The 14,981-nt window shown below is 46.2% G+C and overlaps 1 protein-coding gene across 1 annotated transcript in view; it reads left to right on the top strand.

Moving 5' to 3' along the window:
- The first annotated feature begins 4,406 nt into the window (after nucleotides 1-4,406).
- Nucleotides 4,407-14,981, top strand: part of LOC121292273 (papilin-like) — a 42,095-nt gene continuing 31,520 nt past the window's right edge. Inside the window, exons 1-5 of the mRNA XM_041214103.1 lie at nucleotides 4,407-4,555; nucleotides 6,805-6,891; nucleotides 9,400-9,694; nucleotides 13,693-13,801; nucleotides 14,799-14,928. Of these exons, the coding sequence (XP_041070037.1) occupies nucleotide 4,555; nucleotides 6,805-6,891; nucleotides 9,400-9,694; nucleotides 13,693-13,801; nucleotides 14,799-14,928 (622 nt within the window). The 5' untranslated portion in view covers nucleotides 4,407-4,554. The remainder of the gene's footprint in view (nucleotides 4,556-6,804; nucleotides 6,892-9,399; nucleotides 9,695-13,692; nucleotides 13,802-14,798; nucleotides 14,929-14,981) is intronic.

Genomic DNA, 14,981 nt, shown 5'->3' with positions numbered 1-14,981 from the left:
GGAGAGAGAGAAGAGATTGTGTGTGTGGGAGAGTGAGAGAGGAGAGTATTTGTGTGTGTGTGTGGGAGACAGAGATAGGAGAGTGTGTGGGGTGCGGGAGAGAGGGAGGAGAGTGTGTGTGTCTGTGTGTGTGTGGGAGAGGGAGAGAGGAGAGTGTGTCTGTGTGGGAGTGAGACAGAGGAGAGTGGTTGTTTGTCTGTGTGGGAGAGAGAGAGAGGAGATTGTGTGTGTGTGTATGTGTGGGACAGAGAGAGAGGAGATTGTGGGTGTGTGTGTGTTTGTGGGAGAGAGAAGAGAGTGTGTGTGTTTGTGAGAGAGAGTGAGGATTTTGTGTGTGTGTGTGGGAGAGAGAGAGTGGAGAATGTGTGTGTGTGTGGGAGAGAGGGAATGGAGAGTGTGTGTGTGTGTGTGTGTGCGGTAGAGCCAGAGAGGAGATTGTGTGTGTGCGGAAGAGAGAGAGAGGAGAGTGTGTGTGTGGAAGAGAGAGACAGGAGAGTGTGTGTGTGTGTGTAAGTGGGAGAGAGGGAGGAGATTGTGTGCATTTGAGTGTGTGGGAGAGAGAGAGAGAGGAGTTTGTGCGTGTTTCTGGGAGAGAGAGAGAGGAGATTGTGTGTGTGGGGGGAGAGAGAGGAGTGTGTGTGTGTGTGGGGGGAGAGAGAGGAGTGTGTGTGTGTGTCGGAGAGAGAGGAGAGTGTGTGTGTGTGGGTGAGAGAGGAGAGTGTGTGTGCAAGAGGGAGAGAGAGAGAGTAGAGTGTGTTTGTGTGTTTGGGAGAGAGAGGAGAGTGTGTGTATGTGGGAGAGAGAGAGATGAGAGAGAGTTTTTGTGGGAGAGAGAGAGAGAGAGGACAGTGTATGTGTGGGAGAGAGAGATGAGAGTGTGTGTGTGTGTGTGGGAGAGAACTAGAGGAGAGTGTGCGTGTGTGTGGGAGAGAGAGAGCACGCAGTGTGTGTGTGTGTGGGAGAGAGAGAGAGGAGAGTGTGTGTGTGTGTGTGTGTGTGTGTATGAGAGAGAGGAGTGTGTGTGTGTGAGAGAGAGGAAAGTGTGTTTGTGTGTGTGGGAGATAGAGAGAGGAGAGTGTGTGTGTGTGGGGGGGAGAGCTAGAGAGGGGAGCGTGTGTGTGTGGGAGAGAGGGAGAGGAGAGTGTGTGTGTGGTAGTGCAAGAGAGGAGATTGTGTGTGTGTGCAGGACATAGAGAGAGAAGAGTGTGTGTGTGGGAGAGAGAGAGAGGAGCGTGTGTGTGTGTGTGTTCGTATGTGTGTGGGAGAGAGAGAGGACAGTGTGTGTGTGTCGGAGAGAGAGAGAGGAGAGTGTGTGTGTGGGAGAGCGAGGAGAGTGTGTGTGTGTGTGTGGGAGAGAGAGAGAGGAGAGTGTGTGTGTGTGTGGGGGAGAGAGAGGAGAGTGTGTGTGTGTGGGAGAGGAGAGAGGAGAGTGTGTGCGTCTGTGTATGGGAGAGAGATAGAGGAGAGTGTGTGTGTGGGAGAGAGAGGGGAGTGTGTGTGTGTGTGAGAGAGAGAGAGAGGAGTGTGTGTTTGTGTGTGGGAGAGAGAGAGAGGAGAGTGTGTGTGTGTCTGTGTGGGAGAGAGACAGAGGAGAGTGTGTGTGTATGGGAGAGAGAGAGGAGAGTGTGTCTTTGTGTGAGAGAGAGAGAGAGGAGAGTGTCTGTGTTTGGGAGAGAGAGAGACGAGAGTCTGTGTGGTGTGGGAGAGAGAGAGGAGAGTGTGTGTGTGTGTGGGAGAGAGAGAGAGGAGAGTGTGTGTGTGTGTGGGAGAGAGAGAGGTGAGTGTGTGTGTGTGTGTGTGATCGAGAGAGAGGAGAGTGTGTGTGTGTGTGGGAGAGGAGAGAGCAGAGTGTGTGTGTCTGTGTATGGGTGAGAGATAGAGGAAAGTGTGTGTGTGGGAGAGAGAGTTGGGAGTGTGTGTGTGTGTGAGAGAGAGAGAGGAGTTGTGTGTGTGTGGGAGAGAGAGAGAGTAGAGTGTGTGTGTGTCTATGTGGGAGAGAGAGAGAGGAGAGAGTGTGTGTATGGGATAGAGAGAGGAGAGTGTGTGTGTGTGAGAGAGAGAGAGGAGAGTGTGTGTGTTTGGGAGAGAGAGAGAGGAGAGTCTGTGTGGTGTGGGAGAGAGAGTGGAGAGTGTGTGTGTGTGTGGGAGAGAGATAGAGGAGAGTGTGTGTGTATGTGTGGGAGAGAGAGAGAGAGGTGAGTGTGTGTGTGTGAGAGAGAGAGAGGAGAGTGTGTGTGTGGGGGAGAGAGAGAGGAGAGTGTTTTTGGCTGTGTGGGAGAGAGGAGAGTTTGTGTGTGTGTGGGAGGGAGAGAGAGGAGAGTGTGTGTGTGTGTGGGTGGGACAGAGAGAGAGGAGAGCGTGTGAGTGTGGGAGAGAGAGAGATGAGAGCGTGTATGTGTGGGAGAGAGAGAGAGGAGAGTGTCTGTGTGTGTGAGAGGGAGAGAGAGGAGAGTTTGTTTGTGTGCGTGGGAGAGAGAGAGATGAGTGTGTGTGTGTGGGACAGAGAGAGAGGAGAGTGTGTTTGTGTGTGTGGGAGAGAGAGAGAGGAGAGTGTGTGTGTGTGTGAGGGGAATGTATGTGTGTGTGTGTGTGAGAGAGAGGGGAACGTGTGTGTGTGTGTGTGTGTGTCAGAGGGGAACGTGTGTGCGTGAGAGGGGAACGTTGTATGTGTGTGAGAAGGGAACGTATGTGTGTGTGTGAGAGGGGAACATTGTGTGTGTGTGTGTGTGAGAGGGGAACATTGTGTGTGTGTGTGTGTGTGAGAGGGGAACATCTGTATTTGTGTGTGTGAGAGTGGGGAACATGTGTGTGTGTTTGTGAGAGGGGAACGTATGTGTGTGTGTGTGAGAGGGGAACGTCTGTGTTTGTGTGTGAGAGGGGAACATGTGTGTGTGTGTGTATGTGAGAGGGGAATGTGTGTGTGTGTGTGTGAGGGGGGAACGTGTGTGTGTGAGAGGGGAACATGTGTGTGTGTGAGTGTTTGAGAGGGGAACGTGTGTGTGCCTGTGTGAGAGGGGAACGTGTGTGAGTGTGTGTGTGTGTGTATGTATGTGAGAGGGGAATGTGTGTGTGTGTGTGAGGGGAACGTGTGTGTGTGTGTGTGTGAGAGGGGAACATGTATGTGTGTGTTTGTGTGTGTGTGTGTGAGGGGAACGTGTGTGTGTGTGTGTGTGAGAGGGGAACATGTGTGTGTGTGTGTGAGAGGGGAACAAGTGTGTGTGTGTGTGTGTGTGTGTGAGAGGGGAACGTGTGCGTGTGTGTGTGAGAGAGGGGAACATTGTGTATGTGTCTGTGTGTGAGAGGGAAACGTGTGTGTGTGCGTGTGTGTTTGTGTGTGAGAGGGGAACATGTGTGTGTGTGTGTGTGTGTGAGAGGGGAACACGTGTGTGTGTGTGTGAGAGAGGGGAATGAGAGAGAGGAATGTGTCTGCGTGAGAGAGAGTGGAATGTGTGTGTGAGAGAGAGTGTGGAATGTGTGTGTGTGAGAGAGAGAGTGGAATGTGTGCATGTGAGAGACAGAGTAAAATGTGTGTGTGTGAGAGAGAGAGTGGAATGTGTGTGTGTGAGAGAGAGAGTGGAATGTGTGTCTGTGTGTGAGAGAGAGAGAAATGTTTGTGTGAGAGAGAGAGGTGCGCCTGTAAGAGAGAGGAATGTGTGGGTGAGAGAGAGAGAGAGAGAGAGAGAGTGTGTGTGTGTGTGAGAGGAGAGTGTGTGCCTAAGTCTGGCTCACTCCCAGTCTCAGGGATCTCATTCGCCCTCACCCCCACACATCAACATGCACCCTCATGGTGTGTGAGGGTGAGTGAGATTGAGTAGAATTGAGTGGGACTGAGCCAGTCAAACATGCTTTCACCCTATCACACTCCAATGGTCATCTTTATTTATTACTCATTTTTTAAAATTATCAAGTTATAGCTGTGGCATTTTTTTTTTTGCTCAGCAATTTGTTTCTATTCATACCTCAGCTATTTTTTTTGAAATTCATGGTTATTGTTGTGCCAAACCTTATCTTTCCAAAATTTGTTCATCAGCTCCTTGAGTGAGAAAAAAAATTGAGATGTGTCCCCCCCATGCGCAGAGGTTGGACAAGCTTAGTTTAACGTCTGATCTGAAAGGACGACCCAGCTTCAGGATTGCAAAGAGTTAGTTTTGAGTTTTAATGTTGCTTTAGGTCAGTCACACTGAAACAGCTAGCAGGAAGATCAGGTTTATCAAGGAAAGAAATCTACCCACTATAATGGAAAGATTGGCATTCTGGAAGTTTAGAGACTCTATGGGATAAAAGACGTTCTCAGTCAGAACCTGTCTTGCAATCTAGTGAAGTTTTATTGAGAAGAGGAAGAAAATGTAATTGTTAATATGTTAAATTTGATATTGTGTAGCTCATTGATTTTTGTACCCTCAGTGCTCTAAGAGCTGTGAGTCAGGCCGCCGGAGACGGCAGGTGATCTGCTATGACCAGGACCGCAAATATCAGGATCCACAGAAATGTGACCCAAGGGTCTATCCACATGAATTTGAGGATTGCAACACTCAGCCCTGCTATCTGCCACAAAGTGAGTCAATGTTGGCAAGGTTGCTTCATTTTATTGCATTTCCTGTTGACTGTTCTGGGTATTGTGCCTGTTTATTCAGCATGGGGATGTTTTTTGTCTCCATTCTCGGAGTGTGCATGCTGGCATTTATTAACTATCCTAGTTACCCTGAGAAGCTGGAGTCAGCCCTTCTTCTAAAACTGCTTGTTGCAATTTGTTACTGAAAGAGCAGCAGCTCTATTCTGTCAGATGTTACATGGGTTAATTAGATGTTAATTTACCTGAGTTATCAGCAATCTGAGTTAGCAAGCTGTCTCACCCAAGAGACTTCAGCACAAAAATCAAGGCTGACAATCCAGTGCAGTACTGAGAGAGTGTCGCACCTGCCCTCTCAAGGGTTAGCAAAAGAACCCATGGTGCCATTTTGAAAAATGTCTGTTGTCCTGGACTATAAATATCCCTCAATCAACATCACAAAAACAGATTATCTCAGGGCTTCCCAAACTGTGGGTGAACTGGGGGGTCACGAGTCGAGATGTTGGAGTTGAGTTTTGAGGCAGGAATGGCTGTCTTGGAACTTGGACTAATTTCTGACAGCTGCCTTTAAATCCTAGTGTTTTTTTTTCTATTGGTGGGCATGGCCTAATGGACTGCTGTCTGAGGCCTGGTTGCTGCTGCAAAAAAAGCCTATGAAAAGGTAGGTGTTCATTTTTTTGTAGAAACCCTACACTTTCATCAACTCCTCCAACTATGCCAAACCAACACAAACTTATATCCTGGGTACTAACATAGATGCAACAAGTTTGCTACCTCTTCTGTCATTACAACAGCCGAAGCTTGTTCAAATCAGTCTTAATTTGAGAGATATACATATGCAATTTTAAAAAGTGTATTCATGCTTACTATAGTTTTATGAGACATAATTGTTTTATAGGGGAGGAAAAATCTTTGACTGTGTATCACACTGATATTTTCTCTTGTGTATAACTAAAACCTGATTGTGGTGACTATCATAAAATCTGGTTCTCCATGTAATTTACAGTCCTGTATGTCAAATGTCCTGCACATGCAGAAAGGGAAGATCTTATCTATTAAGAATTATAGAGGGTGATAAAGAGAAATGTAAAGAGTTGATTATGCATGAGACCAATTTACATTGTTGATGTTATAATATATTAATTTTGAGTTGAGATTATTGCGAGTATCTAGTCGCTTCAAGCATGCTGCACAATAATGATTGCGCGAGCTGTCTGTCTGAAGCGCACCCCTGCCCCCATCTCTCCCTGCTTGCTCGCTCAACAGCTCTCATACCTCCCAACTTTTTACTCCAGTGTCACATTAAGTCTGAGGCATTAAAGTGGGATCACACCGGGAAAAGGTTTGGGGAGCACTGGATTGTCAAGTGGCTGTTTGAGGCAACTTGCTGTACGTTACTTGAGTTACATTACAGCAGTAACTACACCTGGAAAGTGTTTCCTTCATTGTAAAGCACTTTGGGATGTCCTGGAAGGTGCTACAGAAATGCAAGCCTTTCTTTTTCAAAATACCACAGCAGTCATCCATATGGAGAGTCTGGGAGCCAAGTGGGATTGTGAGTGTAAGCCAGGAATCCAGGTGTGAGCAGGGGGTCTGGGTAGGCAATGGGTAGTCTGGTGAGAAGTGGGGAGTCCAGGGAGGGAGCAGGGATCAAATAACTTTGTTAATTTAGAAGTTCCTATGGAAATATCAGGCAGCTGATCCAATGGCTGAGCTCCAGTGTGAACTGTATGAACTAGGAAGGTCCAAAGTTTGTACGCCAGTCATTTCTGAATTAGCTGTCCTTCGTCACGGTTATGATTGGCCTCAGCAGTCTGGAATTATGGAAGGAGAGATTGCATGGAACATTAGAACTGGAAGAAGGAGTTCAGTCTATCCGAGCAGCAACCTGGGTGTGAGAAGGGGATTCTGGGGACGGAGCACGGAATCTGGGGAATGAGTGGGGCATCTGGGGCGAGTGGGAAGTCCATGTATCAGGTTGCTGATACATGTGAAGCTAATGTGAGGCATTATTGAAGAGCCCCATTTCTGTGGATGCCACCAGCTGTTATTGCGTCTACATTTACCTGTGAATGCTTGGGGCTAGAATCCATTGCGTTAAATGATTACATAAGCCTACTGTGTGCACAGTGCCAATGATTTGTTTCCACTTCATATATTTTTAATCAATTTTTGTTTCATTTTTGATTGAATCCTGTCTTGTTTTGTTAATTCTGTTCCCTTACTACCGCCAGTGGTTCCAAGCTTTCCAGATCCCACAGGATTCAATCCCGATGAGGATTTAATGACTATTCCATATACTGGACACCTGCCATACTCTGGTGAGTTACTCCTTTTTGAACTTCCCTCTGTGTCTGTTTTGTATAAGTAACGATGTTCCTGTGGAAATATCAGGCAATTGATCCAATGACTGTGCTCCAGTGTGAACTGTATTAACTGGGAAACGTCCAAAGTTTATATGTCAGTCATTTCTGAGTTAGCTGTCCTTCGTCATGGTTATGATTGGCCTCAGCAATCTGGAATTATGGAAAGAGAGACTGCATGGAACATTGGAACAGGAAGAGGCAATTCAGTCCATCCAGCCTGTTGCACCATTGAATTGGATGATGGCTGATCCAATGGACTGTGGCCTCAATGCCACTTTGGAGCCTTTGCTCCATATTCCTTGATACCCTTACCCAACAACAATCTATCAGTCTCAATCTTGAAAACTTTAGTCACATCATTTTGGAGGAGAGAGTTCCAGATCTCCACTCTCCTTTGTGTGAAGATGTGCTTCCTGACATCACCATGGAGCAGCCTAGCTCTAATTTAAACCCTTGTTCTGGATTACCACCATCAGAAAAAACAGTTTCTCTTTATTTACCCCATTGAATCATGATAAACACATTGATTGGGTCACCCTTCAACACTGTCTAAAAGGAATACAAGCCAAGTTATCCAATCTGTCCTCATAAATGAATCTGTTAATGAATCCATCATCCGCAGTTCTCAGGCCAGAGTGTAGAATTTTGAGCCATATTGGAAAATGCCTGGTCAGGGAAGGATAAGGCTTTGCTAATGCTCTCTGCAGTTACTTGGACAGTTTGCCAATACTATGGGCTGGATTTTGCAGGCCACCCACAGGCAAGAAGGCAGGTAATGGATCCATAAAATAGAGCACCGCAGTGGTTGATGTCCCACTTGCCCCCGCCAACATTTTACGAGCATTGAGGAATCCATTAGGCGGGCTGCCCATTCCTGGCCCAATTAAGGCCCTTAAATGGGCAATGACTGCCCACTTGAGCGCTTCGTCCTGCCACTGCTCAGATTAATTAGGCAGTGGGAGAGGTCAGCACCCAATGTGCGTCAAGTTTGACCCTCTGGGATGTTGGCCAGTGAGAGGCAAGATTTAGCTCCTTTCTAGATCCCTGATGCCAATTGGAGACTCCCCACACACTGTTTTCCCTCTCCAAATGCACTCTCTCCCCTCTGCTCTGTCTAGCATGCCCCTCCACCTCTCTTACCCCCTTGCTGGGTCTGCCCACCTGAGATCCCAGACTTACCTAGAATCCAGTTCCAATACCAGCAATGGCCAGCACTCCCAGTGGCGCTGCTAATACTGCATAACTGCTGGCAATCACAAAGCTGCGATTGGCCATCAGCTCTATGAAGTGGGTCTGGCTCCTGGAGTGGGGCAGTAATCTCGCCCCATAACAATTTGACCTGTCAGTCAAAAAATTAAAGCGGGGCGAGCTGGCCAACTAGAAGCTGTCTCACCCCTGACATTTACAATGTGGGGAGCCTGCCCTCAGTGCATAACCCTGCCCAATCATAAAGGTCACATATGAGTAATTGTCCCTTGAGGGAAGGAGTCCCAACAAGGAGAATATCTTCAGGAGAAAAAGGGAACATTTAAATGAATTAAGGGAAATATTGAGAGAATGAGATGGATAATCCCACCTGCTTCTCTACTTGGACTATGCTACAGTGGATTCAAACTCCATCTCAGATCTTCAGAGAATTATATACAATCTCACAGCTGCTACCATTAAATGTGACCGCAAAGTGGGATGTTGTTTAAAACCCAACTTAGGAAGCCTTCCTTACACAGTCTGGCCTGTATGTGATTCCGGTCCTAAACCAACATGGTTGACTTTGAATCGTTCTCTCAAATGAGTCCCTCAATTGCATCAAACCTCTACAAAGGAGAAGGACCATCTCTACCTTCCCAGGACAGCTAGAGTTCGACAATAAATGCCAGCTCTACCAGCAACACATGAATTTTGAAAAAAAGACTTGCTGCTTTGAGTGTTGCCCAACTGCTTTGTCCAGGTGTCAGTAATGGCTCAGAGGATAGCACTCACATCACCCAGTCAGAAGATCATGGGTTCAAGTCCCACTCCAGCGACTTGAGCACATAGTCTGGGCCAGCAGTCCAATGCAGTACTGAGGCAGTGCTGCATTGTCACCACCTTTTGGATGAGACGTTAAACCGAGCTGCTGTCTCCCTTTCTGGAGATCCCGTGACACTATTCGAGAAGGTGAGCAGGGGAGTTCTCCCCAAGGACCTGATCAATATCGCTAAAACAGATGATCCAGTCATCATTTAATCTTGCTGTGCACAAACTGTCTTCCATGTTTCCTACGTTATAACAGCAACCAAAGTACAGTACTTCAGTGTCTGTGAAATGTTTTGGGACATAAAATGGTTGGGAACGGCGTTATAAAAATAAAAATCTTTCTTTCCAAATTTGATTAGTCGACTTTACATGATCAAAGGGACAGGATTTTTAACTTCAGCGTTTGGTATTCAGCAACTAGTTAATTATTTTCTGTCCAAATTTCAGAACGATATTCTCCAAACCATCTACCAGAACGCACTGAGACGAACCTTCTTCCTGTTCAGTCACAACAAAATGAGTGGAACCTCTCTAGATTTTACCACTCCAACTCTGAATCAGATTCTCCTGATACTGGATCAGTTCCTGACCCATCGAGGGCCCAGCAGTCACGACTGGAACTGATGGGTCCAGAGACTAGAGACTGTAACATAGAACCTTTTGGTTGCTGTCCGGATGGTTATGCCCCAGCAAATGGACCAGGAGGGGAGGGCTGCCCTTCAATCCCCTGCTACAAAAGCAGGTAAGCAGAAGATTCGCTCCCTTTAATAGCCATTGCCCCAATGCTCCGTGCAATATCATAAGTCAGAAAGTTATTGTTCTAGATCCACTCCAGAGACTTGAACACATAGTCTAGGCTGACATTCCAGTGAAGTACTGAGGGAGTGCTGTACTGTCGGAGGTACCATTTTTCAGATGTCAAACAGGCACTCCCTTTTGGCCTCACAGGTGAATGTCAATGATCCCACGGCAATGTTTGAAGAAGAGCAGGGTGTTCTCCCGCTGTCCTGACCAATATTTATCCCTCATCTAACATCCCATATAAAACATTATCTCCTTGCTGTTGCAGGTGTTTTCTGCGTGCAAACTGTCCTGTGTTTCCTATATTAGGACAGTGACTACATTTCATAAGTACATCATTGGCTGTAAAGTTCTTTGGTCATGAGGCCATGAAAATTGCTATGTAAATGCAAGGCTTCTTACCTTTGTTTCTTGCCAAACTTTTCACTCTATCACCCGTGAAAATGGAAACCAGTGCCAGCATTTATTGCCCATCCCTAGTTGCCCTTGAGAAGGTGGTGGTAAGCTGCCTTCTTGAACCACTGCAGTCCATATGGTGGAGCTACACCCACAGTGCCGTTAGGAAGGCAGTTCTAGGATTTTGATAGTGAAGGAACAGCGATATATTTCCAAGTCAGGATGGTGAGTGACTTGAAGGGGAACTTCCAGGTGGTGGTGTTCCCATTTATCTGCTGCCCTTGTCCTTCTAGGTGGTAGTGGTCGAGTGTTTGGAAGGTGCTGTCGAAGGAGCTTTGGTGAATTCCTGTAGTGCATCTTGTAGATGGTACACACTGCTGCTACTGTGTGTGGAGGGAGTGAATGTTTGTGGATGTGGTGCCAATCAAATGGGCTGCTTTGTACAGGATGATGTCAAGCTTCTTGAGTGTTGTGGGAACTGCACTCATCCGGGCAAGTGGGGAAAATTCCATCACACTCCTGACTTGTGCCTTGTGCTGGATAGGCTTTGGGGAGTCAGTGACTTTCAAAGCCCACCACACTGGTTCCTGACCCTACGGCTCTTTGAAAATCCCAGCCATGGAGTTATAACCATAAGACCATAAGACATAGGAGCAGAAATTAGGCCATTCAGCCCATCGAGTCTGCTCTGCTATTCAATCATGACTGATAAGTTTCTCAACCCCATTCTCGCCCGTAACCTTTGATCCCCTTACCAAACAAGAACCTATCTATCTCGGTCTTAAATACACTCAAATCCCTGGCCTCCACAGCCTTCTGTGGTAATGAATTCCATAGGTTCACCACTCTCTGGCTAAAGAAGTTTCTCCTCATCTCTGTTCTAAAAGGTCTTCCCTTTACTCTGAGGCTGTGCCCTCAGGTCCTAGTCTCTCCTACTCATGGAAACATCTTCCCCACGTCCACTCAATCCAGGCCTTTCAGTATTCTGTAAGTTTCAATCAGGTACTCCATCGAGTATAGAATGAGAGTCCTCAAACATTCCTCATATGTTAAGACTTTCATTCCCGGGATCATCCCGGGAACCTCCTCTGGACCCTCTCCAGGACCAGCACATCCTTCCTGAGATAAGGGGCCCAAAATTGCTCACAATATTCTAAATGTGGTCTGACCAAAGCCTTATAAAGCCTCAGCAGCACATCCCTGCTTTTATATTCTAGTCCTCTCGAAATAAATGCCAACATTGCATTTGCCTTCCTAACTACCGACTCAACCTGCAAGTTAACCTTAAGAGAATCCTGGACTAGGACTCCCAAGTCCCTTTGCACTCCAGATTTCTGAATTCTCTCCCCATTTAGAAAATAGTCTATGCCTCTATTCTTCCTACCAAAGTGCACGACCTCACACCTGCCCACGTTGTATTCCATCTGCCACTTCTTTGCCCATTCTCCTATCCTGTCCAAATCCCTCTGCAGCCTCCCCGCCTCCTCAATACTACCTGTCCCTCCACCTATCTTTGTATCATCTGCAAACTTAGCCAGAATGCCCTCAGTTCCTTCGTCTAGCTCATTAATGTATAAAGTGAAAAGTTGTGGTCCCAACACTGACCCCTGTGGAACTCCACTTGTCACCGGCCGCCATCCTGAGAAGGACCCCCTTATCCCCACTCTCTGCCTCCTGCCAGACAGTCAATCTTCTATCCAGGCTAGTACCTTGCCTCTAACACCATGGGCTCTTATCTTACTGAGCAGCCTCCTGTGCGGCACCTTGTCAAAGGCCTTCTAGAAGTCCAAGTAGATAACATCCATTGGCTCTCCTTTGTCTAACATACTCATTACCTCCTCAAAGAATTCTAACAGATTTGTCAGGCATGACCTCCCTTTGATGAAACCATGCTGACTTTGCCCGAATTTACCATGCACTTCCAAGTATTCTGAAATCTCATCCTTAATAATTGACTCTAAAATCTTACCAACGACCGAGGTCAGGCTAATCGGCCTGTAATTTCCCGTCTTTTGCCTCACTCCCTTCTTAAACAGGGGGTTACATTAGTGATTTTCCAGTCCTCTGGGACCCTCACTGACTCCAGTGATTCCTGAAAGATCACCACGAACGCCTCCACTATCCCTTCAGCTATCTCCTTCAGTGTAATCCATCTGGTCCAGCTGATTTATTCACCTTCAGACCTTTCAGTTTTCCTAGCACCGTCTCCTTAGTAATGGCCACCATACTCACCTCTGCACCCCGACTCTCTTGAACTTTGGGGATGTCACTCGTGTCTTCCACTGTGAAGACTGACGCAAAGTACCTATTCAGTTCCTCCGCCACTTCTTTGTTCCCCATTACTACTTCTCCAGTGTCATTTTCCAGCGGCCCAATGTCCACTTTTGCCTGTCTCCTACCCTTTATATATCTAAAAAAAACTCTTGCAATCTTCTTTTATATTACTGGCTAGTTTACCCTCATATTTAATCTTCTCCTTCCTTATTTCTTTTTTAGTTGTCCTCTGTTGATCTTTGTAGGCTTCCCAATCCCCTGGTTTCCCACTGCTCTTCGCCGCATTGTATGCTTTCTCTTTAGCTTTTCTTCTGTCCCTGACTTCCCTTGTCAGCCATGGTTGCCTCGTCCTCCCCTTAGCATCCTTCTTCTTCCTAGGGATGAATTTTTGCTGTGTCTCCCAAATAACTCCCAGAAACTCCTGCCATTGCTGTTCCACTGTCTTTCCTGCTAGGCTCATCACCCAGTTAATTCTGTCCAGCTCCTCCCTCATGCCTCTGTAGTTGCCTTTATTAAACTGTAATACCGTTACATCTGATTCCAGCTTTTTCCTCTCAAATAACAGCACAGAAGGAGGCCACTGGGCCCATTGAGTAAGAGCAATCCAATCAGTCCATTTCCCCTCTCTATCCCTGCAGTACTACGAATTTATTTTCGTAAGTGCCCATACAATATTTTTTAATCATTGAGCTCCATTTGGTCTCTGCTTCCATCACACATAATACATTTAGAATATGTTCTAAATCAATGGTTCTGACAGTGAAGGGCCCCCCAGGTGGTCCACAGACTGGTCCAAAATTCAAGTCACTTGTGCAATGCCACAGCCAAGGTGATGCGAGAAACTGGCCAGCAATCCTTACCACCCCCAATTCATGTGGCATCCCACAACCGACTCCTGGATGCATGAGTTGTCATTAAGTGCAAACAACAACAATATTATTTTATAAGCAAGGCTTATGTACTGTTACAATATACAACTCCGAGATCAGATATTCAACATTTATGGGGCTGAAACAAGGAAGAGGCTGAATGTGAAGCCTGCTATGAGATTGAAGCTCTCCAGTTTGGAACCAGACATCACCTCATTGGTGCCTCATCAAAATGAACTCCATTCTTCCCATTGATTCTCATGACAATTTTGCAGTGGCGGGCGAAAGCTGTTGGGGTAGGGCCGGTAGGTGAATGTGGCCCCACCTCAGTGTTCCACAGATAGAAAAGTTTGAGAACCATTATTCTAAATGGTGGAATGATATTTTTTGAAATGATCAGGTATGGATGCTGCCCTGATGGAGTGACATCAGCAAGAGGATATAACCAGGATGGGTGCTCAAGATATTCAACAGATGATTATTACAATAAAAATGATCAACAAATTTTTGTGAGTATATTAGTGACTCTTTCTAATTCGGTGGCTTCTGCAAGTCATTCTAACATGTTTCAACAATTGAACAGCAAAAGAAACCAATGGCAGAGTTTGGACTGGTCTTGCACTGAAATGGAAAGCTTACCAGATGAAAATACTTGGGCAACAATTTGTTTCCTTCATGATACAAATTTTCATTTTTATTGTTACATCTTCACTTCCCTTGTACCAACTTTCCAAATCTCTTGAATCTTGTGACTTGTTGCTTTGTGTGATTTCCCAGACGCACCCATCCTTGTGTGAGACTGGACAGTATGTGTTGGCCTCCGGGGGAGTATCCATCCTAACCTGATCTTATTCTCATCACATGTCCTCTTTCACACCTTCAGGAAGAGTGCAATGATCAGCACTACTTATCCAATTGTAGCACCTTCAGTATCCATGAACACATCATAGACCAAGAATTGAACCCAAGACCTTTTTGGACTTCCTAGCTTAACATTGTCCAATATGTCCACCACGAGACACATAACATAATCATATCCCATTCCCCTTCACCACTGTGCTCACTCACTTACACTGACTCCTTGTCCGGAAACCCATCAATGATAAATTTCTCATTCCTTATTTTCAAATCCCTCCATGACCTCGCCTCTTCCTATCCATCTAATCTCCTATAAGTCTCCAAGATATCTATGCCCTTTCAATCCTGGCCTCTTGAGCGATTTTAATTGCTCCACCATTGGTAGCTGCACCATCCACTGCCTGAGCTTTATGCTCTACAAAATCCTCCCTAATCCTCTCTGCCCCTCCTTTTTAAAACAATCCTTAAAACTTATCTCTTTGATCAAGCATTTCATCATCTGTCCTAATATCTTCTTATGGGCTCAGTGTCAAATTCTGTCTGACGCTTCTGTGAAGTGCCTTGGGATGTTTACTCCATTGAAGGCACTATTTTATATATATATCTCCATATTTTGAATTCAGCAGCTACTTTATGTACTTAATGCAGGAATCACAGCTCACTGTTAGGGACAATCCATCAGTTGAGTGTCGGAGTTCCATGTTTGGTTGCTGCCATGATGAATCTACATCTGCATTAGGACCAAATGGTGAAGGCTGCAGGAGTAGCCCCAGGCACCGTAAGTAGTACCTTTTGGAGCTGCTTTACAAAAGATGCAGTTATTTAATGGCT

The sequence above is a fragment of the Carcharodon carcharias genome, chromosome 20 (assembly GCF_017639515.1).
Source record: "Carcharodon carcharias isolate sCarCar2 chromosome 20, sCarCar2.pri, whole genome shotgun sequence".
NCBI lineage: Eukaryota > Metazoa > Chordata > Chondrichthyes > Lamniformes > Lamnidae > Carcharodon > Carcharodon carcharias.
Note: the sequence above shows the minus strand (reverse complement) of the source record. Positions and strands in the feature narration are given on the sequence as shown.